At 42.3% G+C, this 25301-nt stretch overlaps 1 protein-coding gene across 2 annotated transcripts in view; it reads left to right on the top strand.

Annotated features, from left to right (window-relative positions):
- Window positions 1–9193: 9193 nt before the first annotated feature.
- Window positions 9194–25301, top strand: part of cdh4 (cadherin 4, type 1, R-cadherin (retinal)) — a 316908-nt gene continuing 300800 nt past the window's right edge. Inside the window, exons 1-2 of one of the 2 annotated variants that reach the window (XM_087801671.1) lie at window positions 9194–9368; window positions 12547–12658. In XM_087801671.1, coding sequence (XP_087657797.1) covers window positions 9315–9368; window positions 12547–12658 — 166 coding nt within the window. In that variant the 5' untranslated portion in view covers window positions 9194–9314. The remainder of the gene's footprint in view (window positions 9369–12546; window positions 12659–25301) is intronic. The other variant, XM_087801670.1, reaches the window with a different exon arrangement.

The following is a 25301-nucleotide window of genomic DNA, read 5'->3' as shown; positions in this document are numbered from 1 at the left end:
CATTCTGGTCAACTTTTGTGTGAAAACCAACAACACAAACGTAAGTGTGTGTCCAGAGGGAAGCTATTGTTCAATTTGTTGTGTTTATTCAAAGTTTAGTGTCATCAGCATCTTTGAAAATCCAACACTTTCTCACAGACAGAAAAGTTTTGATACAATTTCCAGCGATGAGGACGAGAACTGAAGCGACGATGAAGGAGTGATGGACGGAAGGAAGCAGAGGAAGAGGAAAATCATATCAACAGAAATTAAAGGACAACTAGTATCAACTCTGGTGTCATTAAACATCAACTAGTATCAACTCTGGTGTCATTAAACATCAACTAGTATCAACTCTGGTGTCATTAAACATCAACTAGTATCAACTCTGGTGTCATTAAACATCAACTAGTATCAACTCTGGTGTCATTAAACATCAACTAGTATCAACTCTGGTGTCATTAAACATCAACTAGTATCAACTCTGGTGTCATTAAACATCAAGTAGTATCAACTCTGGTGTCATTAAACATCAACTAGTATCAACTCTGGTGTCATTAAACATCAACTAGTATCAACTCTGGTGTCATTAAACATCAACTAGTATCAACTCTGGTGTCCTTAAACAGCAACTAGTATCAACTCTGGTGTCATTAAACATCAACTAGTATCAACTCTGGTGTCATTAAACATCAACTAGTATCAACTCTGGTGTCATTAAACATCAACTAGTATCAACTCTGGTGTCATTAAACATCAACTAGTATCAACTCTGGTGTCATTAAACATCAACTAGTATCAACTCTGGTGTCATTAAACATCAACTAGTATCAACTCTGGTGTCATTAAACATCAACTAGTATCAACTCTGGTGTCATTAAACATCAACTAGTGATAAACTCTGGTGTCATGTAGTGAATGTTCTTCAAGACGCAGTAACTTCTCCTCATGACCATGTTTTACACTTTATTACTTTATAAAGTTGCTCTGAAATCTGGACGAACGAGAGGTTACGAGAGTCCATTATGATGTAATAATTTGCTTCACTCCTCCTCCAGCTGTGATCACGCTTTGTTTATACAACGAGTCCCTTGGAGGTGGAGACGATTGATAGCGCGTGGTGACAAACCTCCATGCTTGACCAATAACAGCAGAGTGGGTGCGGTTATGGTCAACAAGATTTCATCCCCAGAAAGTGTTTTCAGTGGGCGGAGCTTAAGATCATTTTCTATTAATATTTCAATGAAAAGAGAGTTTTGTACAAACACACACTGATGATACAATAGAGTCACACATCACAACAACACACACACTGATGATACAATAGAGTCACACATCACAACAACACACACACTGATGATCCAATAGAGTCACACATCACAACAACACACACACACTGATGATACAATAGAGTCACACATCACAACAACAGACACACACTGATGATACAATAGAGTCACACATCACAACAACACACACACACTGATGATACAATAGAGTCACACATCACAACAACACAGACTGATGATACAATAGAGTCACACATCACAACATCACACACACACTGATGATACAATAGAGTCACACATACCAACAACACACACACACTGATGATACAATAGAGTCACACATCACAACAACACACTCACACTGATGATACAATAGAGTCACACATCACAACAACACACACACACTGATGATACAATAGAGTCACACATACCAACAACACACACACACTGATGATACAATAGAGTCACACATCACAACAACACAGACTGATGATACAATAGAGTCATACATCACAACATCACACACAGACTGATGATACAATAGAGTCACACATACCAACAACACACACACACTGATGATACAATAGAGTCACACATCACAACAACACACACTGATGATATAATAGTCACACATCACAACAACACACACTGATGATACAAAAGAGTCACACATCACAACACCCACACTGATGATACAATAGAGTTACACATCACAACAACACACACACACTGATGATACAATATAGTCACACATCACAACAACACACACTGATGATATAATAGAGTCACACATCACAACAACATGCACACACTGATGATACAATAGAGTCACACATCACAACAACACACACTGATGATACAATAGAGTTACACATCACAACAACACACACACACTGATGATACAATAGAGTCACACATCACAACAACACACACTGATGATATAATAGAGTCACACATCACAACAACACGTACACACTGATGATACAATAGAGTCACACATCACAACAACACACACACACACACACACACACATTGATGATACAATAGAGTAACACATCACAACAACACATGCACACTGATGATACAATAGAGTCGCACATCACAACAAAACACACACTGATGATACAATAGAGTCACACATCACAACAAAACACACACTGATGATACAATAGAGTCACACATCACAACAACATGCACACACTGATGATACAATAGAGTCACACATCACAACAACACACACACACACACTGATGATACAATAGAGTCCTACATCACAACAACACACACACACACTGATGATACAATAGAGTCACACATCACAACACAACACACTGATGATACAATAGAGTCACACATCACAACAACACACATACACTGATGATACAACAGAGTCACACATCATAACAACACACACACACTGATGATACAATAGAGTCACACACCACAACAACACACACACACACACTAATGATACAATAGAGTCACACATCACAACAACAACACACACACACTGATGATACAATAGAGTCACACATCATAACAACACACACATACTGATGATACAATAGAGTCACACATCATAACAACACACACACACTGATGATACAATAGAGTCACACACCACAACAACACACACACACACTAATGATACAATAGAGTCACACACCACAACAACAACACACACACACTGATGATACAATAGAGTCACACATCACAACAACACACACACACTGATGATACAATAGAGTCACACACCACAACAACAACACACACACACACACACTGATGATACAATAGAGTCACACATCACAACAACACACACACACTGATGATACAATAGAGTCACACATCACAACAACACACACACACACACACTGATGATACTCACATCTTGTTCTGCTAAAGAACTTTTAACTTTAACAGAAGCCTTTAATTTTGAGCAACATGTTTCTGAACCTACTCATCAAAAAGGCCACATTTTAGACTTAGTTTTTACTCTTGGCCTGAACATCTCTAATGTATCTGTACATGATGTCCATCTGAGTGATCATTCTCTTGTCTTGTTTAACCTGGACTTCATCCCTGAACCTAAGCCTTTGAAAGTTAGGTCTCAGAGGCGTGTCATCTCAGCCGATACTGCAGACAGTTTTTCTGCTATGTTTGACCGTCTTTCCTTTGATGACTGCCCAGACGTGGACAGTTTGATTCACTGTTTCACTGACCATTGTGTTGAAATACTGGATCAAACCTGTTAAATCGAACTTGAAAATTCAGAAAAAACGGTGCCCTTGGACAAATGAAGATCTCCTGAGTCTGAAGAGACTTTGTCGAAAGACTGAGCGTCTCTGGAAGTCCACTAAACTTGAGGTGCATAGACTTCACCTCAGGGATCTGATGACTTCTTACAATGAGATGGTAGAAACTGCTAGATCTGATTACATCAGAAAACTGGTAGCAGCAAATAGGAAAAACCCCAAAGTTTTGTTTGACACGATTAATTCTCTCGTGTCTCCTGCTCCTCAAATCACCCCTGTCTTCTGTGAAGCTGACAGCAATGCATTGTTGAGATTTTTCATTGACAAAATTAAATTGATCAAAGAGAAAATTTGGAACCCCTACTGTCTCTGAGCCCCTCTCCTCCTCTTGGTCCTCCTTCACTGCTGTATCTTTGGGTGATATTTCGGCACTAGTGAACAAGATGAAACCCTCCCTTTCCACAGGGGTTTTTCCCAATGCATTTAAACATGCCATTGTGGAGCCTCTGCTCAAAAAACCAGGCTTAGACCCGACTGACCTCAGTAATTTCAGGCCTATTTCTAAGCTCCCTTTCTTTTCCAAGATCTTGGAGAAGATGGTGTCTGATCAGCTGTCTTTGTTCCTGGATCAGAGCGACATCCATGAGAAGTTTCAGTCTGGCTTCCGTAAACATCACTCTACGGAGACAGCTTTTTTGAAAGTGTCCAGTGACATCATGATGTCGGCTGACTCTGGTAAATTCACTGTTCTGGTTCTCTTGGATCTGTCCTCAGCCTTTGACACAGTTGATCACCAGATCCTGCTGAGAAGACTGAGGGATGAAGACTGTCTGGGTCTGTGTTAGAATGGTTCTCATCTTACCTTTCTGGGCGCAGTTTTAGTGTATCTGCCAATCAAATGAGGTCTGAATCGGCAGATCTGTTGTGTGGAGTCCCTCAAGGTTCTGTTCTGGGTCCTTTATTGTTTTTGCTGTACTTGATTCCCCTCGGTAAAATCATTCAGAGATTTCCAGATGTTTCTTATCACATGTTTGCTGATGACATCCAGCTCTACTGCTCTGTTGACCCAACTGAGCCCCAGAGGCTGAACAGCTTAGTCAATTGTTTGCTAGAAATCAAACAATGAGTGAAAACACTTTACAGCTAAATGTGGACAAAACTGAAACACTGGTGATTGCTCCTGATGATAAGGTTCCAGGGTTGAGTCAGTACTTGAGTGACTTAGGTCAGTCTGTCAAACTGAGCCTGAGAAACCTGGGTGTTGTATTTGATAAAGACATGTCTCTTGTTCGACACTGAAGAAAACTGACCAGAAACTGTTTCCTTCAACTGAGAAAAACTCTAAACTTAGGAAAATGTTGTCGGAACATGATCTGGATCTTATAATCCATGTGTTTGTTTCTTCTCGTCTGGACTATTGTAAGAGTTTGTTTTCATGTCTTAACAAGAAGGATCGTCTCGTCTGCAGTTGATTCAAAACTCTGCAGCGAGAATTCTGACCCGCTCTAGTAGAAGAACTCACATTTCTCCTTCAAACTCTTCACTGGCTTCCAGTTTCTTTCAGGATCAACTTTAAAATTCTGGTTCTTACTTTCAGATCTATTCATGGTCAGGCTCCTCCTTACATCACTGATCTGATCCAGCCTTACACCCCAGCTCGGGCTCTGAGGTCTGTGGATCAGAATCTACTGATGGTTCCACGCACACGGTTCAGGACCAGAGGAGAGAAATCTTTTCAGGCTGTTGCTCCTAAGCTTTGGAACGATCTTCTCTCTCTTTGACTTGATGGATCTACTGACTCCTTTAAGAAACATCTTAAGACGTTTCTATTTGTTCAGGCTTTTCCTTGAATTTCTCGAACTTCTGTGTTGTTCTCAGTATTATCTTGATCTTTAAAGTATGTACTTTTTTGAATATTGTTTTGATTGTTTAAGCGCTTTGTGACCCTGGTCTCGAAAAGCGCTATATAAATAAATATTACTTACTTACTTACTTACTTACACACACTGATGATACAATAGAGTCACACACCACAACAACACACACACACACACTGATGATACAATAGGGTCACACACACACACACACACACACACACACACACACACACACACACACACACACACACACACACACACACACACACACACACACACACACACACATCTTATATATTCCTCACTAACGCTTCATTACTGAATCAAAGTAAAAACTATTCATTGACTCGAACAAAGTGCTGTGTTGTTAATTAATGGTGGATTAAGCAAACAGATGATTTATTTTCCTGCTGCATGTTTTCATCCCTGTTGCATGTTTGTCTGCTGGGTTTCCCAGCATGCATCATCGTGCCCCAGGGAGAGAATATGAGTGGGGTGTAATTCAGATTTCTCCCCACTCGTAACGTCTCTCCCGGTGGAGCCGATCACCCACCAGGCTCCGGCGCCGCCTAATTATCCGCCTTGAGCGCCGGATCTGAAGATGGCATTAAAAGAAAGGAAGGTTAAGAGTTTAGCGACGTGTGATGCAGGAGCTGAGCTGAGACGCGTTTGATTGACAGGCTCATGCTGTCGTAGTCTTTTTGATGGCCTTTAATTGCCTCGACCCGTCAGGAAGGGAACTGGATCAGAAGCTCAGGAATGTCAATATTGTTAAAGACAGTTTAGAAGGTTTTTAAATCATCACAACAATATGTTACAGTTGGAGAACAAGTCAGACATTAAAACAATATGTTTGAAAATACAAAAATGATGTTAAAAGATAAAACACGATTTGATAATGTTGATTAATAATAATAGTACATTTTATATTCATTTAAATTCATGTGTTGATGCTATTGTAGAATAAACATCATCTGATCTGTACCAGCATCGTGACCTTGTGTCGGGCTAAAGGTCACATCCAGCTGGTGTAGTTTTCCAGATGCATTCCAGTGTATTAACAATGACTGGATCAGCAAATACTGTCACACTCTTGTTAACGGTTTTCTGTGGAACATTTATCAGGTCTTTTTTGACAGAATCTTTCAAATAAAATCATGTAATAAATGTTTTTTTGTCCACTTTGTGCAGTAATTACTCACAAGATCACATTACGACTATGAATTTAAAACATTTTGCACATTTGTATTTTGTTGGTTGAATAATAGATGAGATGAATCGTTAAAAGCTATTTTAAAATAATTAAAAATAAAATGTAGTAATGATTGATGTCAGTACTAGAGGTCACTGAGGAGGAAGAAGATACATTCAAATAGTCCAAAGCTGTATTTACTAAGAAAATACACATTATGGTTATAGAAGCTGATGTTTACACGACAGTATTATTTGTAGGTTTCCAGTTCAATAAAGTGTGTTTAGTATAAGAACATAATTAGATATTTATTTATAATTAACACATCAAACCGAATCACGTAAGATGCAAAAATATTGGATCCGTCCAAGTTAGTGACCAAACAAAACGTACATTTATATATATATATAAATGTTATGATATTTTTAATTTATCGGAATTATCTGTTTTTTTTTCTTTTTCAACAACAACATTTCAGTTTTAGTCCTATTGTTGACATCTGTCATCACTTATCTTATCCTAAACACTGACATAATTAAAGCAAGTAAGTCATTTATATTTATAGAGCGCTGTTATAGACCAGGGTCACAAAGCGCTTAAACAATCATAATTAAATTTTAATTTAAACCTTTAAAATGAAAGGTGACTTCATCCAGATAAACATGAATTCTATTTGTTTCTGATCAAACCCTCAAGGATTTTACGCTTAAAATGCCTTTCATGATCCATGAGTTGGACTCGTGTGTTGACAACTGATTATTGTGACTCTGATGGAAGATCGTTTCTGTAACTTTAGTCTAAATATACAAGATTTGTTGTATTTGTGAAAGTTCACCCGCATTTCTCGATAATACACTGTAACAGAGAGCAGTTTGAAGATATATGGATGTTTTTAAGAGTCTTTAAAACATTAAAATGAACAAACATGTTTGTCTATAACTCTAAAAAAGAAACATATTATGAAAATAATCCAACATTAGTCGACATGAGGGTGAAGAGGACATGTGTCGTCTATAAAACAAATTGTATTCTTGTGATTCTATTAGAATATTTCAGATGAATGTACAGAGAACTGAGACTAAGATGTATTTGAAATCAAATGATGGATTAAATAAATGTGATACTTGTGTCCAGAGACACACATGAGTGTGTGAGAGTCTCATCTTCATCTTCATCTGCAGTTAAATCTCTCCATCACCGGGAGACAGAAGAGAAACCTTCATCAAATCCTTTATCTGCTCGTGAGGAGCATCAGTGAGGAGCATCAGTGAGGAGAGAGTGAGGAGCATCAGTGAGGAGAGAGTGAGGAGCATCAGTGAGGAGCATCAGTGAGGAGAGAGTGAGGAGCATCAGTGAGGAGCATCAGTGAGGAGCATCAGTGAGGAGCATCAGTGAGGAGCATCAGTGAGGAGCATCAGTGAGGAGCATCAGTGAGGAGCATCAGTGAGGAGCATCAGTGAGGAGCATCAGTGAGGAGAGAGTGAGGAGCATCATTGAGGAGCATCAGTGAGGAGCATCAGTGAGGAGCATCAGTGAGGAGCATCAGTGAGGAGCATCAGTGAGGAGCATCATTGAGGAGCATCAGTGAGGAGCATCAGTGAGGAGCATCAGTGAGGAGCATCAGTGAGGAGAGAGTGAGGAGCATCAGTGAGGAGCATCAGTGAGGAGCATCAGTGAGGAGCATCAGTGAGGAGCATCAGTGAGGAGCATCAGTGAGGAGCATCAGTGAGGAGCTAGAGAAGAGAGAGTGGGGAGAGATTGAGGAGAGAGTGAGGAGCATCAGTGAGGAGAGAGTGAGGAGCATCGGTGAGGAGCTAGAGAAGAGAGAGTGAGGAGAGATTGAGGAGAGAGTGAGGAGCATCAGTGAGGAGAGACTGAGGAGCATCAGTGAGGAGCATCAGTGAGGAGCTAGAGATGAGAGAGTGAGGAGAGATTGAGGAGAGAGTGAGGAGCATCAGTGAGGAGAGAGTGAGGAGAGACTGAGGAGCATCAGTGAGGAGCATCAGTGAGGAGCTAGAGAAGAGAGAGTGAGGAGAGATTGAGGAGAGAGTGAGGAGCATCAGTGAGGAGAGAGTGAGGAGAGAGTGAGGAGCATCAGTGAGGAGTTAGAGAAGAGAGAGTGAGGAGAGATTGAGGAGAGAGTGGGGAGCACCAGTGAGGAGAGAGTGAGGAGCATCAGTGAGGAGAGAGTGAGGAGCATCAGTGAGGAGAGAGTGAGGAGCATCAGTGAGGAGAGAGTGAGGAGCATCAGTGAGGAGAGAGTGAGGAGCATCAGTGAGGAGAGAGTGAGGAGCATCAGTGAGGAGAGAGTGAGGAGCATCAGTGAGGAGAGAGTGAGGAGCTAGAGAAGAGAGAGTGAGGAGCATCAGTGAGGAGAGAGTGAGGAGCATCAGTGAGGAGAGAGTGAGGAGCATCAGTGAGGAGAGAGTGAGGAGCATCAGTGAGGAGAGAGTGAGGAGCTAGAGAAGAGAGAGTGAGGAGCCTGAGCTCCAGCAGGAGGAGGAGTTAGTAGTGACGCTCCTGCCAATGAGCGGCTTCTTCCTCCGGAGCGAGCGTCTCCTCTCAGCGGCACTTTAGCGCCAGACAAGTGCGGACGCGGTACCAGAGCCACCGGACCCGGGAATATATCTCTGTGGGATCAGAGGAACCTTCTGCTTCTTCTGCTCCTTCTGCTTCTTCTCCTCCTTCTGCTTCTTCTCCTCCTTCGCCCGGTCGAGCAGCGATGGAGGCTGGATGCGTCATCCTGGCGTGCACCTTGCTGGCGGGAGCATCCTGGGTAAGACGCGTCCCTGTCGCTGGACCGGGTCCTCGGAGCATGTGGGACAGAACCGAGACCTCGGTCCTGGGAGCTTTGAGACCTCGGTCCTGTGAGCGGTTTCTCCTGCGATCCGCGGCAGGAAAACTCGGAACCAACTCCGCTCGTTATCCTGCAAACTGCAGTGCAGCAGAGGTGTGAGGAGAGACTCTTCTGCTCCTCTCCTCTCCTCCTCTCATCTCCTCCTCCTCTCCTCCTCCCTTCATCCTCACTTTAACATCCATCCGAGGGTCCAGATCTCGTCTGAGGAGGAGACAAGTTAAACAAGTTCATCCTCTTCTCGAGAGCTGAGGGAATATGGATGAAGTGAGGAAGGAATTCTGAGATTATTTTCCTCAACATTCCATTCAAATCCACGGTTTGTTTCCTGATCGAACGACAGCCGTTCAAACGAGTCACGAGAGAATCAGTTTCATTTCAAGGTGTTTCCTCCTGAACTCCTGCTCAGATCCTCAGCCTCGGTGCAGATGCTCTCCTCACTTGACGAGCCCAAAAACAACAACCCTCTGAAGGATGCAGCAGAACTGAACCTGATCCTGTTCCTGAGTCTCAGTAGATCTGGTTCAGTCTCTGGATGTTGACACCTGACGTGGTGACAACATCTTGAACGATCCATTCCTTCAAGATAAATATCTAAAGCATCTCCACCTTAAATGACTCACATGCGATTTATTTAATTAAACAAAAAACATTTGATTTAAAAAGTACTAAACCGTTTTAGTACCTTTGTCCGAAATCATTGTACGTCGTCAAAATCAAAGTAAATTAATGTTCGTGTTTATATGTTGCTCTATAGAGTCAGTGTTTAAGATAAGATAAGGAACAGAGAATAATAGTAACATTGAATATACACCTTATGTTTTGTGTGACTGGGTTTGATGTTCGTGTTCCAGTCGACGAGTTTCTTCACCAAATACATCTTTTATTCTCTAAATCAACATCTTTTGCATCCAAACCAGTTTAATGTCGGAATTATTTCCAGGACGTTTAAAAAAGGCAACAATTAAATGGAACGACCTGCAGAAACCAAATGTTTAAAGTGCATGAAAAATGCATCAAAACATACGACTAAGAGCCGTAGGCTCTCTGTGCACTGTTTCACTGTGTAGTACTGTCTCAAATCAAACTACTACACACTTACAGTGTAGTACTGTCTCAAATCAAACTACTACACACTTACAGTGTAGTACTGTCTCAAATCAAACTACTACACACTTACAGTGTAGTACTGTCTCAAATCAAACTACTACACACTTGCAGTGTAGTACTGTCTCAAATCAAACTACTACACACTTACAGTGTAGTACTGTCTCAAATCAAACTACTACACACTTACAGTGTAGTACTGTCTCAAATCAAACTACTACACACTTGCAGTGTAGTACTGTCTCAAATCAAACTACTACACACTTACAGTGTAGTACTGTCTCAAATCAAACTACTACACACTTGCAGAGTAGTACTGTCTCAAATCAAACTACTACACACTTACAGTGTAGTACTGTCTCAAATCAAACTCTGCTGCTACACACTTACAGTGTAGTACTGACTCAAATCAAACTACTACACACTTACAGTGTAGTACTGTCTCAAATCAAACTACTACACACTTACAGTGTAGTACTGTCTCAAATCAAACTCTGCTGCTACACACTTACAGTGTAGTACTGACTCAAATCAAACTACTACACACTTACAGTGTAGTACTGTCTCAAATCAAACTACTACACACTTACAGTGTAGTACTGTCTCAAATCCAACTCTGCTGCTACACACTTACAGTGTAGTACTGTCTCAAATCAAACTCTGCTGCTACACACTTACAGTGTAGTACTGTCTTAAATCAAACTCTGCTGCTACACACTTACAGTGTAGTACTTTCTCAAATCAAACTCTGCTGCTACCTACTAACAGGAAATGACTCGACAGCTTCTTCTTCTACTACTTTTTAACACTGATTTTAACCAGTCGTTGAAACTCTATCATGGACACTTTTCTCCAATAGAAACAAGTTACTAACAAATATTTATTGTTTTGATATTGTTTTTGTATTGTTTTGTTGTAAAACAAGTGTTTTCTGGAGACGTTTACGTCAGTATCTGCTCCCAAGACGTGTGTCAGTGACGGAGCTTCAGTTTAGCTTCATCTACGTCACTAAGATGGAGGACGTTGAGGGTCCACACTTGATTTTCTGGCCGTTTGAGTGCACATAGTGCACTACATTTTCACACACTGCTCCGTGTGAACGCACTTGTGTACTCAAAAATATTAAGTGTTAGTGCAGAAGGGTGTGATCCGGGACACACCCTTGGACTGGTTCTTCCTAAACCGATGGTCCAATATAGTTTTTTAAGTTTGAATCATTTTCTTTACTTGACTTGTGTTTGAGGAAACTTGACATAAATCAAAAGCTAATATGATTATGAAGAATTTAGCATCTTTAGAAATATAAATAAAACACCTTTCAGACCTTAATTATTAACACAGAAACGTAATCGTTTATCTTTCTGTGCGACCAAGTATTAAAGGCAAATATTTAAATGAATCAAACAAAACTAAACCTACGATTGTGTAACTCATGATCCTGAATACTCATTATTTGGACGTCTTTTGCTCTGTCAGTTGTAGGATCTTCAACTGTTGCAGTGCGTTATGAGAAGTTTATTTGATAAAAGTGTCCAATCCTGCAGTTATATTTGTGTAGTGAAAAGTTAGCTGTATTTGTAACGTAAGCTGTATGAGCTTTGATTGTATTTCAAGGTGAGATTTAAGTCTCTACGTGTTTTAAAAATATATTTCATAAACATCTGTGAATGTGTGACTTACTCGACACTTGAATGGGTTTGAATCACTCGACTGAAGTGGTTTGGAGAGTCAGGCTGAGATTTAAGGTTCGTCTCATTTTTACAGTCACAGCGTCAGTCGATGACCTTCAGTCACAATGAAAGCGAGATCTGATTAAAAGTTACAAAATCTTTTTCTTCATAACGTGCAACATTAAAATGTCCGGTTCAATTTACAGCAACTCGTATGACGGCCGTACGTTCATTTCGCTTCGACAAATGTTTTTTTTTCGAGTCTCTGAGATCTGACCCTGAAGCCGCGAGTCGATCACCAACTTCTCTTGTTTCGTCCACAGGGGAGTAAGGCAGGCCAGTCCCTAAAACCTCCGTGCAGATCGGGCTTCTCCCAGAACTTCTACACAGTGATTGTCCCCAGAGAAGTTCTGCGAGGCCAGAGCATCCTCAGAGGTACGTGGCATCTCATTCACAGGCTGATGATGTATCTTCTCGTGTCCCTCACCTCATGGTGTTGCTGCGAGAGTGGACATGTGGCCTTGGGTTTGTGATTCTCAAGCTACAAGCCTTGTTTGTGTTGCATGGTTTCCAATCACCTCTTGGAGAAGATCACAAGTTGCTCTTGATGAGGCTGTGGAGCCTCTTATCTACTGAAGTTCTTCAGAGTGAAAATGAGTTGAAAAGCTTTTTTTGCAGCTGATAAATGCACATTTTGGATGTTTGAATCTATCACTGAAGGTTCATGAAGTAGATTTTGACTCTACGACGGCTCATGTTCGCTGCTGGTCGCTGCTCTTACTCGTGGAACGCTTTGAATCGTGGTATCATTCGCTCCATTTCTCCCCGAGCGCAGACTCTGTGCTGCGTCCTCTGTGTGGTTCAAGTCCTTCTATGGGAGTTTAATCTGTGTTCTTCCACTCGCTGGTGGATCTGCCATAATATTTATAAGCTCTCCGCGGCTGCACCACCTGATAAATGGATCTTCTATATATTCCTGTTGTGTTTTCCCAACATCAGCGTCGCGTGTGAACCTGTGAACTCGCTGCACCTGATGTGAATTTAATGAACAATAAAGTTAGATTTCAGGCAGTTTCTGATCTGATAAGTTTAGTTTTCAGAGTCAGCACTTCATATAAATCATGATAAAACACAACAAACACTTTTGCACAGAGTGTCTAAAGGACAGGAGACACACATACACAACACCATGAAGTACAAGTACACAAACACTCACCTCACCAGTTTGTTAGACATTTTTTCAAAGGTCCTTCCTTCACGTTTCAAGTGGACGGACAGATTAAAGCGTCAGACGAGGGTCGACGTGAAAGAAAAAAAGAAAAGAAAAAAAGATGATGTTTTTTTCTATTATGAAAATAAAAGACAAAACACAGTTTGTATTATTCATGTTATTTTATTTCATGAACGGTTCGAATAATCCAAAAATAAATAAGAAAAAAAGCAACAAACGAAATGATTCTTACAAATAATAATACAATGATTTTTTCAATTCAATTCAATTTACAAAAAAAGAAAAGAAAAGAATTTAAAAAATGTGAAACGACTCTGACAATAAATAGTTTATAAATATGTTTTAACTGAATAAATGCTCAGGAAATATATAAAAAAATCGGATTAGTATCAAAGTGTATTCACAGTTGTACTGTTCAGTCGTCACAACAACACAACACAGTTGACCTGCACACTCAGGGAAAAAAGCAGTTGCAGAAAAGCTTAAAGCATCAAATAACCTGCTTTAATGTTGAATGTTTTGAACAAATGCTTGGATGCGACATGAGAGCCTGTGTGTTGAACCTTCTTATCCACGAAACATGCTCTGACGACGTAGCGATTGAATGAGGCTTTTGTAGTTTCACGAGGGTCAGGGTTTTGCTTGCAGGATCCGACATGTTTGCGGTGCACTCTGAGCTATTACTCACTCTGAGCTCAGCAAGTGTACAATCAGCTCTGCTTTCCCTTGACACGCTGCCTTTATTGCCAAATATTTGTTTACTTCGACTTGAAATGCTGTTTGCTGGACGCAGAAGTGTTTTTCTGTCATGGGCTCAGACGTCGCTGGTTCTCTGGCTCTGAGCGTCACGGGATCACGGCGGAGCTTCTCTGCTGGTGAGACGTTGACAAGGACACTGGAGGTGGTCAGTCGGAGCGAGACCTCCTGGAGGCTTCGCTCCTCAAGGTCTGGAGATGGAATGAAAGCTGCTCACCTTCAGTGTGTGGAATATCTTCTCCTAGATGATCAGTGTGTGAAACATTTGAGGAACTGATATATTCATAGTATTTGAACGACACTCAACAGCCATGTATTGCTAAACAAATATTTTTTTCTGGGTTTTGCCTTTTAAATCACATTTTATTTCCTTCATAGTTCTATTATGAATATATTTAAATAAAGTGTTAATTTTTTTCTTTTTCATCTTTCTATCTATCTAAGTAATATAATATATTTAATATATAATAATATAGTTTAATATATCAAGAATTTACATTAATATTTTAACAGGGTTTTGTTCATTTTGTTTTTGCAGTTAAACTTCTGGCCACTAGATGTCAGCATCATTACGTCCTTGTTAGATTAAATGAGAACGAAATCCAGCGAGATCCCAGGGATGACTGAGGACAAGAGGATACAGTCGATTTTGTCGACTTAATTGTTAGGTACATATATATTATTGTACCTTGAGCTAAAATATGTTTTCGCGGGTTGGATATACAGTACTGTCAGAAGAACATGTCGTTTCTTGATTTGAATATATTGTATCATGAGCTGAAAATATTGCATCGTATGGTGACCTAAGTATCACTGAAGTCCTAGTAGACGACAGCAGGATAACTTTTGACCTTAAATAATCATATTTGTTCAAGAATACATTTCTAGTTTGTGTTTGTACTTTTAGTTGTTGTGTGGATCTTCCAGCGTACGAGGCGTCGCTGTGGCCCCTGCAATGATTAATGTTCAGCACCAGGACCCACAGAAGCCTCTTTTTTTTCCAGGCTCCGAGACAATAAGTGAGTGGACGCTTTTCATACCAACTCGGCAACATATATAACCTGAAACTGTCACTTTGCTGCAGAATGAATGGGCCGAGGCTGGAGGAGGGTGTTTCTGTGCCGGGGGTCTCTGCGGAGAAAAAAGTGTGGATAGCGAAGAAGCCAGAAATCCGACGAGCGATCCTTGAGCCAGGTTGACTGAGTTGTTATGGGATCACTGTGACTCGTGTGGGCGGTCAGCGCTGCAGCTCCTTTGTTAAACCCGTGAACAATAATCGAGATGAATGGATTTTTCTTCCTGTCAGACCTCGACAGATGTGGCTCACGATGTATGTGCGGCGGCTTCTGGCTTCAGCTGCAAACAGTGTTACGAACGCGAACCTGTCTCACTCACCGCGAGCTGCACACGACCCACCTCCACACGACCCAGCTCCACACGAACACCTCCACACGACCCACCTCCACACGACCCACCTCCACACGAACACCTCCACACGACCCACCTCCACACGACCCACCTCCACACGAACACCTCCACACGACCCACCTCCACACGACCCACCTCCACACGAACACCTCCACACGACCCACCTCCACACGACCCACCTCCACACGAACACCTCCACACGACCCACCTCCACACGAACACCTCCACACGACCCACCTCCACACGAACACCTCCACACGACCCACCTCCACACGACGCACCTCCACACGAACACCTCCACACGACCCACCTCCACACGAACACCTCCACACGACCCACCTCCACACGAACACCTCCACACGACCCACCTCCACACGACGCACCTCCACACGAACACCTCCACACGACCCACCTCCACACGAACACCTCCACACGACCCACCTCCACACGAACACCTCCACACGACCCACCTCCACACGACGCACCTCCACACGACGCACCTCCACACGAACACCTCCACACGACCCACCTCCACACGACCCACCTCCACACGAACACCTCCACACGACCCACCTCCACACGACGCACCTCCACACGACCCACCTCCACACGACCCACCTCCACACGAACACCTCCACACGAACACCTCCACACGACCCACCTCCACACGAACACCTCCACACGAACACCTCCACACGAACACCTCCACACGACCCACCTCCACACGAACACCTCCACACGACCCACCTCCACCCGACCCACCTCCACACGACCCACCTCTACCCGACCCACCTCCACACGACCCACCTCCACCCGACCCACCTCCACACGACCCACCTCTACCCGACCCACCTCCACACGACCCACCTCCACCCGACCCACCTCCACACGACCCACCTCCACACGACCCACCTCTACCCGACCCACCTCCACACGACCCACCTCCACACGAACACCTCCACACGACCCACCTCCACCCGACCCACCTCCACACGACCCACCTCCACACGACCCACCTCCACCTGACCCACCTCCACACGACCCACCTCCACCCGACCCACCTCCACACGACCCACCTCCACACGACCCACCTCTACCCGACCCACCTCCACACGACCCACCTCCACACGACGCACCTCCACACGACCCACCTCCACACGACCCACCTCCACACGACCCACCTCCACACAAACACCTCCACACAAACACCTCCACACGACCCACCTCCACACGACGCACCTCCACACGACGCACCTCCACACGACCCACCTCCACACGACCCACCTCCACACGACCCACCTCCACACGACCCACCTCCCCACGACCCACCTCCACACAACGCACCTCCCCACGACCCACCTCCACACGACCCACCTCCACACGACCCACCTCCCCACGACCCACCTCCACACGACCCACCTCCCCACGACCCACCTCCACACGACGCACCTCCACACGAACACCTCCACACGACCCACCTCCCCACGACCCACCTCCACACGAACACCTCCACACGACCCACCTCCACACGACCCACCTACACACGACGCACCTCCACACGACCCACCTCCACACAACGCACCTCCACACGAACACCTCCACCCGACCCACCTCCCCACGACCCACCTCCACATGAACACCTCCACACGACCCACCTCCACACGACCCACCTCCACACGACGCACCTCCACACGAACACCTCCACACGACCCACCTCCACACAACGCACCTCCACACGAACACCTCCACCCGACCCACCTCCCCACGACCCACCTCCCCACGACCCACCTCCACATGAACACCTCCACACGACCCACCTCCACACGACCCACCTCCCCACGACCCACCTCCACACGACGCACCTCCACACGAACACCTCCACACGACCCACCTCCCCACGACCCACCTCCACACGAACACCTCCACACGACCCACCTCCCCACGACCCACCTCCACACGACGCACCTCCACACGACCCACCTCCACACGAACACCTCCACACGACCCACCTCCCCACGACCCACCTCCACACGAACACCTCCACACGACCCACCTCCCCACGACCCACCTCCACACGAACACCTCCACACGACGCACCTCCACACGACCCACCTCCACACAAACACCTCCACCCCTGCTACAGCTACTTGTGGTGTCGTAACATCGTTTACTGTCAACCTTTGTTTAATTGTGACTGTAAAAGCTTTTTAAATGTCACTTATTTTTACAAGCTCTTTTCTATTACTCTTTTACTGTCCGTCCTTGTTTGCCTCTGTGTTCCTCACACGACCTTCAGATACACACCTAAGTAGACCAAAAAGAGGAAAGTGTTGTCGAAATATAGATACTCGTGTGTTGTGGTGTTGAAGTCACCCCACGATCATGGACATTTTGAAGGAGGATTCTAAGCCACGATCACGGTCAGGAGGTGGAGTTTCTGATATGATTGGCAGATGAAACATTGCGTTCACATGACAACCCCCTTGATGTTAAATACAATCCAGGAACAATTATGAACGAGCAGAACATCAAAATGATTAATTATTGTTTTTTAAGACCAAAGCTGTCAACAGGGCTGGATATCAAATGGTTGTTCTGAGGAACTGACCAAGATGCTTCTGTAGAATCAAAACCTGACTTCAAGTTTTGATACCGGTGTGTGGATTTTTCCGAATGTGTTTTTTTGCACCGAAAATGTTTTTATTTTACTTTTTTTTGCTGTAGAAAAATGTATCTTAATTTTACACAATGTTCAATGTAATGTTATTTCTGTTAGATCGATAAGATTGATCTTTTAAAATTGAAAAAGAATTTAGGAACCAGTGAAGAAGTGAAAGGTGTTGAAGATCTTCAATGGTATCCTGTATTTTTCATGCTCTCGAGGTCATTTCGACGCGACTCCCCTCGTTCTGCAGCCTGAAGTAAATAAGATGACGCTCATCTCTGCTAATGCAGTCATCATCGTAGAAGCATAAACACAATTATGAGACTCATGAATCAATAACTGGCTTCATAAAAACCACAACTGACATTTAGAAAAACATGCAGAGAACAATAACAAAATACTCCAAAGAAATGTAACTTCTCGTAACTTCCTGCTCATGGAACAGAAACTTTTAAAGCTCGAGGGCAGAAGTCGAGTCGAGTTGAATGAGTCGTTATTTTATCGAAAAGATGTCGTAAAAGACTGTCTTTCTCGATATTATTCATTGTTATTATTAGGTTTTTCTTCACGTTGACAGTCATCTGTTATGATAAATGTGTTGAGAGAATGATGCTCTTTTTTTAGTGTGACTACAATTCTCAGGATGCTTTAAGATCTTGTCGAGAATTAAAGCATTTTTAAAGTTTCAATCTCGAGATCCTTTTGTTCGAGATCTTTGTGACTTTGGGTTTGTGGGAGACCACGAAATTGCTCGCTTAAGCAAACTCAAAAATGTCTTTGCTGCTGCTTAGTTGTGCTGAATAAATCATTGTACGCTCGCGTGGAGATATTTGTGCGAGCGCCGGGTCGGGGGGCGGTGTGGGGGGGGGTCTGCGACACACTCGCAGTGGAGCTGGAGTCGCTGCAGAACTCGCTGCAGGAAGATAAGACTTGAAAAAGAATATTCCAGCGAGTGTTTCAACAGTCAGTGCTGGACAGACGACACATGAAGACAATTGTTTAAAGACACGTTGTTTTATAGACTTGAGTCTCTAAAGGTTTCTCTTGAAATAAGTAAAATATTATGAAATATTGGTAGAAAAATTGTAAAAGAAAAAAAAAGGTAGCAGTCAATTTTTGCAGGTAGAAACTAATATAACTCTTTAATGTGTTTTTATTTGAATGTAACACATTGATTTAAAAGCACTTACAGGGTGCAGCCCTCTGCCAAGCTGCTATATTTTAAAGCCTAGTAAGTAAACTGCTCATTTCTTCTAGCATCGGGATTTCTTGAACTGATATTTCTGACCTTCAATTGATTGGTGGATCCAGATGGTCATTTTAACACCACCACACATGACTCATCTGTTCATTGCTGTTTCTTCAAGACATACAAATAAAAAAGATGAACTATTCCATAAGTTCCATAAAACCCTTCAATATTAAAAGAAGAACAAAAGCGCGAGGCCTTGACGTTCATCTGCATCGTGGACGAGTCATAACTTTGTTACCATGGCAGCCGCTATAGAACATCACAATGATAAATAAAAAAGTGAATTTTTTGTGAACAGCGTTTCCTGGCGGAGCTATTATCGATCAAAGACTTTCTTAAAGTGGCGCGATGCTGATATTTCCTCTGCTCTATAATGAGAATAGGCTCCCAGCCGGTCCCATGATATTTGTTGTTTTTCCTGCTTTTTTTTTTTTCTCCTTCCCATCCTGAGGCGTTCGGTTTAAACCAAAGTGCACCCCAATTTTCAAACGGCTGCAATTTTTTTGTCGACAAAAATCAAGCGAAGTAAGCTTTAATCTCCAGGATTAATTTAAAGAGGTTCGCGCTCCGAGCGGCTATAGTTTCTCGCAGCTTCCAAGTAGTTTAATATAAAAGTTACACATGCAAAGTGACTTGTTACATGACCCCAATTAGACTACAGAGGGAGGATCTGGCCGCCTGCCCGCCGGCTCGGCATATGCTGCGCGCCGAAGAACTTCTGACTCCGAGCCCACCATCCAGAGTGGCAGGGCTGTGGGAGTGGGTGGGATTATATTTCCGTGCGTCTGATAAGCAGTACGCCTTTTTCCTTTTGACTCGGGAACGTCTTTCTTGTCCTCTGGAGAGCCTTTCATCTGGGCTGCCAGGACCCGCCGTCTGTGGCGAGCAGATAGAATACAGGTACAGACGACGCACATCATTCCTCTTCATCTCGCCGGCCTCCCTACACAACTAAGCCGGGGTTGCTATATCCCTCAAACTCCCAACAACATGACAAGCAGCCAATTCAATCAAGCAAGACACCCAAGATGTAAGACTTTCCTCGGCACAATCCTTTTCATCCAATTTTCAACTCATTTGCTCAGTGAAGTAAGTCGCTGGAAACCTGGGTTTGATAGATGGGAGACTGGCTGGCGTGATAAATATTATTACCTCTTGTCAGCTCCTCCATATGGATTGTATTTGTTCCAGAACATTGAACTGTTGCTTGATTTTCTTTTCACTGCAATGCGCTTGACTTTTACACTTCTCTTCTCAGAGCCGCATCATCACGCCATTAATCGTGACTCATTTACTTGTCAAATTATCGAAACTCAAAAAAAAAAGGATTCATACTAACATATGTTCAGATACCACAGTATCATTTTTAAAAGTATCAACATCAGATGTTGCGAAGACAAGCCTTTGACGTGTGATGTTCATGTTTACGGGTTTGTCTGGTTTTATTTAGTTTATTATGTTGATAAAACAGAAGCATTTTCTACTCATGTCGACTAATGTTGATTATCTTCAGAGTCATCTGTTCTTTTTAGAGTTATAGTCAAAATGTTTGTTCATTTTAATGTAGCGACTGGAGCTCAGTCGTCTTCATCTTCATGTTCGTCCAAAAAGACTCTTAAAAACATCCAAACACCTTCAAACTCGTCTGACGTCCTCTTGTGTTGACATGAACACATCATCGTAACACACAAGAAATATTGTTCTGTTTGTTTCATGTGTTTATTTTTGCTCTACCTCAGACCTGAAACTTGTTGTTATAATTGCAGTTTCAAGAATTGATTTAACTATAAATATTTAAAATGTTCTTCTGTTACTTGTTTATTGTTGTAAGATTTTTATTTTTTGTGTCGTGTTTAGTCTCAAGAAAATCCTATTAATTTCAGTTTTAATTAATGCTTCATTTTTTGATCATGTTTATTTTTAAACTCAAGTACAGCAGAATCAAAATGACAATAACTGCATGTATTCAAGTTCAAAATGAAGAGATTAGATGAGATAAATCCCTTTATGGAGATATTTTTCCCTTTAATCCATGTTTTGATCTTCTTCAAAAATGACTTAAAATGTTCTCTTTTCAGCATTTTGAAGGCGAGACTACGAAGAGACTAAATAAATGAATTCATCACAGATCTTTGTTAGTTCAACATCTTTACGTCACTGTTTAGCAGCGATTGTTCCTTATTATCGTTTGAAAAGATGGTCTTCAGCTCAGACCCGAGTGTCAATCAAATCAAATGATCTCCCGGTGTTTTCACTTTAATCACTTCACAAGTAAATGTTGCCTTTGGACTTTACATTTGAAAAACCATAACGTATCGAGCACTTTTTTCCAATACATTAATACATCTAGTGTGAAATTCGGTGTAAAAAAAATTACATATTCAGTGACAACAGATGTAAAAATGAAAAACTGAAATTCAATCTAATACATTTTAACGTAAATCAATTCAGTGTGAAAAATTCTGTGTAAAATAATTCCGTCCTGAAAACTGAGGAGAAGAAACCGATCCCTTCCATTATTTCTATTATTTAACTTTACACTGAATTATTTATCCTTTGAAGAAGAAATAGATCCATAAATAGAAACAATAAGAGAAATGTGATGATTTTCTTTTAAATTAAAGTCTGATTTCAATGCTCTAATAATTTGGTGTCAAACATTCAAAGTCAGCTGTTAATGCTTCAAGGTTTTCTATTGATCTATTGATCTATTGATCTATTGATATATTGATCTATTGATAACTCTCACAATGATAGTTTGAATCCTGAAGGCGTTGATGATGCTTGTTGAAGAATATGTTTCGCTTCTTTAATTAAATATAGATCATAAAGTAAGGCTTAAATAAAAACTCTTACAAAGGGATGAAAATCCTGTAACTATTTTTTTTAGAGACTTTAAGAACAAAATCACACGTTTCCAGTCGCTTTCAAAGACTCTGAGAACCTGTGATTTCCATGAAGAGACGAGCAGGAATAATCTTGACCTTCGTGGATTCAGACACTTTAACGGCGCCGACGATGATGATGATGAACTCTGCATTTTAAAATGTTGCCTGATTGCGCCGCACGAGGTGAAAACACAGTTCTGTGAGCTTCAGATGATTGTGCACCAGGTACTTGCCCTTCAGATCCGACTCCAGATGGATCCGAGAGGCTCGGCTTCTGTTCGAGGAACTCATCGTTTCATTAAATATTATCTGCTCTTTTTTTAAAGTCCTTGATGAGAGATTATGGAATAAAAAAGAGGATTAGCTTCAGGATCGCTCGACTCCAAGAAGCAAAGTCAAGAGCAAATAAATAAAAATCTAAGTTAAGCTTCAATCATTTGTTGGAATCCAATTAAAAACAAGTACGTACCAGACTTCAGCTGAATAATATTTGCATGGATAAACGTAGATGCTTTTGAATTGATCTCTTTCTCTTGATCAATCCGAGTTAGTGCTTCACATCCCACCGCATCCTAACGATCGCTGGCCTTGATTAAGACTGTATCGGTTTTTCCGCTCGATCTTCTCACCAGGAGACCTCGTGTTCACCTCTCCTCTGTAAGTGTAACCCACAATCTTCCAGTTCATTACTGGGGTTCCTGCCCCTCCTCCAGGCTGCGGGATTTAAATTCATCTGAATACAAATCAGGATTTCAGAGGAAAACTGTTTCTTTTCTTCATTTCCTTGTTATCCAGCTTGTTGGAGCCGTCGCTGAACTGTTGGTGATTCACGTTAGTTTTCTCATGAATAATGCAAACAATACATCTTTTCTATCTATCACTCTATCTCTCTATCTCTCTATCTCTCTATCTCTCTGTGTCTCTATCTCTCTATCTATCTATCTCTCTATCTCTCTGTGTCTCTATCTATCTATCTATCTATCTATCTATCTATCTATCTATCTATCTATCTATCTATCTATCTATCTATCTATCTATCTATCTATCTATCTATCTATCTATCTATCTATCTATCTATCTATCTATCTATCTATCTGTCTGTCTGTCTGTCTGTCTGTCTGTCTGTCTGTCTGTCTGTCTGTCTGTCTGTCTGTCTGTCTGTCTGTCTGTCTGTCTGTCTGTCTGTCTGTCTGTCTGTCTGTCTGTCTGTCTGTCTGTCTGTCTGTCTGTCTGTCTGTCTGTCTGTCTGTCTGTCTGTCTGTCTGTCTGTCTGTCTGTCTGTCTGTCTGTCTGTCTGTCTGTCTGTCTGTCTGTCTGTCTGTCTGTCTGTCTGTCTGTCTGTCTGTCTGTCTGTCTGTCAGTCAGTCAGTCAGTCAGTCAGTCCGTCCGTCCGTCCGTCCGTCCGTCCGTCCGTCCGTCCGTCCGTCCGTCCGTCCGTCCATCTATCTATCTATCTCTCTCTCTCTCTTTTTCTCTCTCTCTCTCCCTCCTCCCTCCCTCCTCCCTCCCTCCCTCCCTCCCTCCATCCATCCATCCATCCATCCATCCATCCATCCATCCATCCATCCATCCATCCATCCATCCATCCATCCATCCATCCATCCATCCATCCATCCATCCATCCATCCATCCATCCATCCATCCATCCATCCATCCATCCATCCATCGCCGACATAATTGATGTCTTATTACGATTAGAATAAACTAGAAATGTGTCAAAGAATATTTGAATGAAATTGATATTTAAAAGAATAAGTTGGTGAGTTGTGTTGAGTACATGTTGCATAGTGTGTCAGATGTAACTCTTGAGTTCTGGTTCTGTCAGTATCATTTTGGGGGTAAATTGTGTGCACCTGACACACTCATCCAGCAGGGGCTTCACCAGGAAAGTTCCAACATGAAGTTACTATACTTTTTAAATATATGTTTCTATTTTAGTCAAGAAAGAAATAACACCAAACAGAAATGAAGCACAAAAATAAGTCTCGTACCCGTTCATGTCAGAACCAGAACCGCTCTGGTTCCAAGTGTAGCTTCACATCCCTAATAATGAGTCACAGGCAACTAAACATGACTGAGGTTTGAGTGGCAGATGCTGGTGTTCGTGGCACGAGGACGAGTGACTCCAGGGTCACGTGGAGCGAGAGCTCGCTTGTGTTTCAAGTGTCGTCCGAACACCGACTCGCACAGTTTTCCTTGAGCCCTGCAGGTAGATGCGTGTTTTAATGAAGTGAGATAAGTGTCATTATGAATCACACATTTATCATCTTATGAATACCATATAAAAGCAACAACTTGAACAACATTTCGTTGCTCAGGTCCGGCTCGTATATTTTCTGCTTCACACCAACAATTACAATTAAGATGGTCCCAGATATTCCTAAAAAACCTTTACAATTATTTTAACTATTACTTATCATGAGGATCAGAATGTTTGATAATATGAATAATAATGGCATATTTTTCACGCTTCAAGGTGGATTATTAGATGCATTAATCTTTGCAGCAGTGGCCATAGATGGCGCTGACGCGACACCCTCACACCGATTTGGCTGTTTTTGTGTTTGTTTTTTAATCTTTATTCGTCATATTCGTCTATCTAGGGGTCGCTGTTCGAAGAGCCCGTCAGTGAGGACGTGTGATTTCCCTTCAATCCCTGCTATTGACAATTTGATTTTACTATTTCTTCTTAAAATGATTGTTTGTTATTTGCGGTGTGTGTTGGTGATGAGTGAGTGTGTGTGTGTGTGTGTGTGTGTGTGTGTGTGCGTGTGTGTGTGTGGGGTTGTGTTGGTGATGAGTGTAGAAAGTATCTCTGATGTTGGACGACAGCTTGTTAATTGTTTTCCTCTGGTTTT

The sequence above is a fragment of the Callionymus lyra genome, chromosome 10 (genome assembly GCF_982586985.1).
Source record: "Callionymus lyra chromosome 10, fCalLyr1.hap1.1, whole genome shotgun sequence".
In the NCBI taxonomy this organism is placed as follows: domain Eukaryota; kingdom Metazoa; phylum Chordata; class Actinopteri; order Syngnathiformes; family Callionymidae; genus Callionymus; species Callionymus lyra.
The sequence above is the reverse complement of the archived record's forward strand: the minus strand, read 5'-3'. Positions and strand labels throughout refer to the sequence as shown.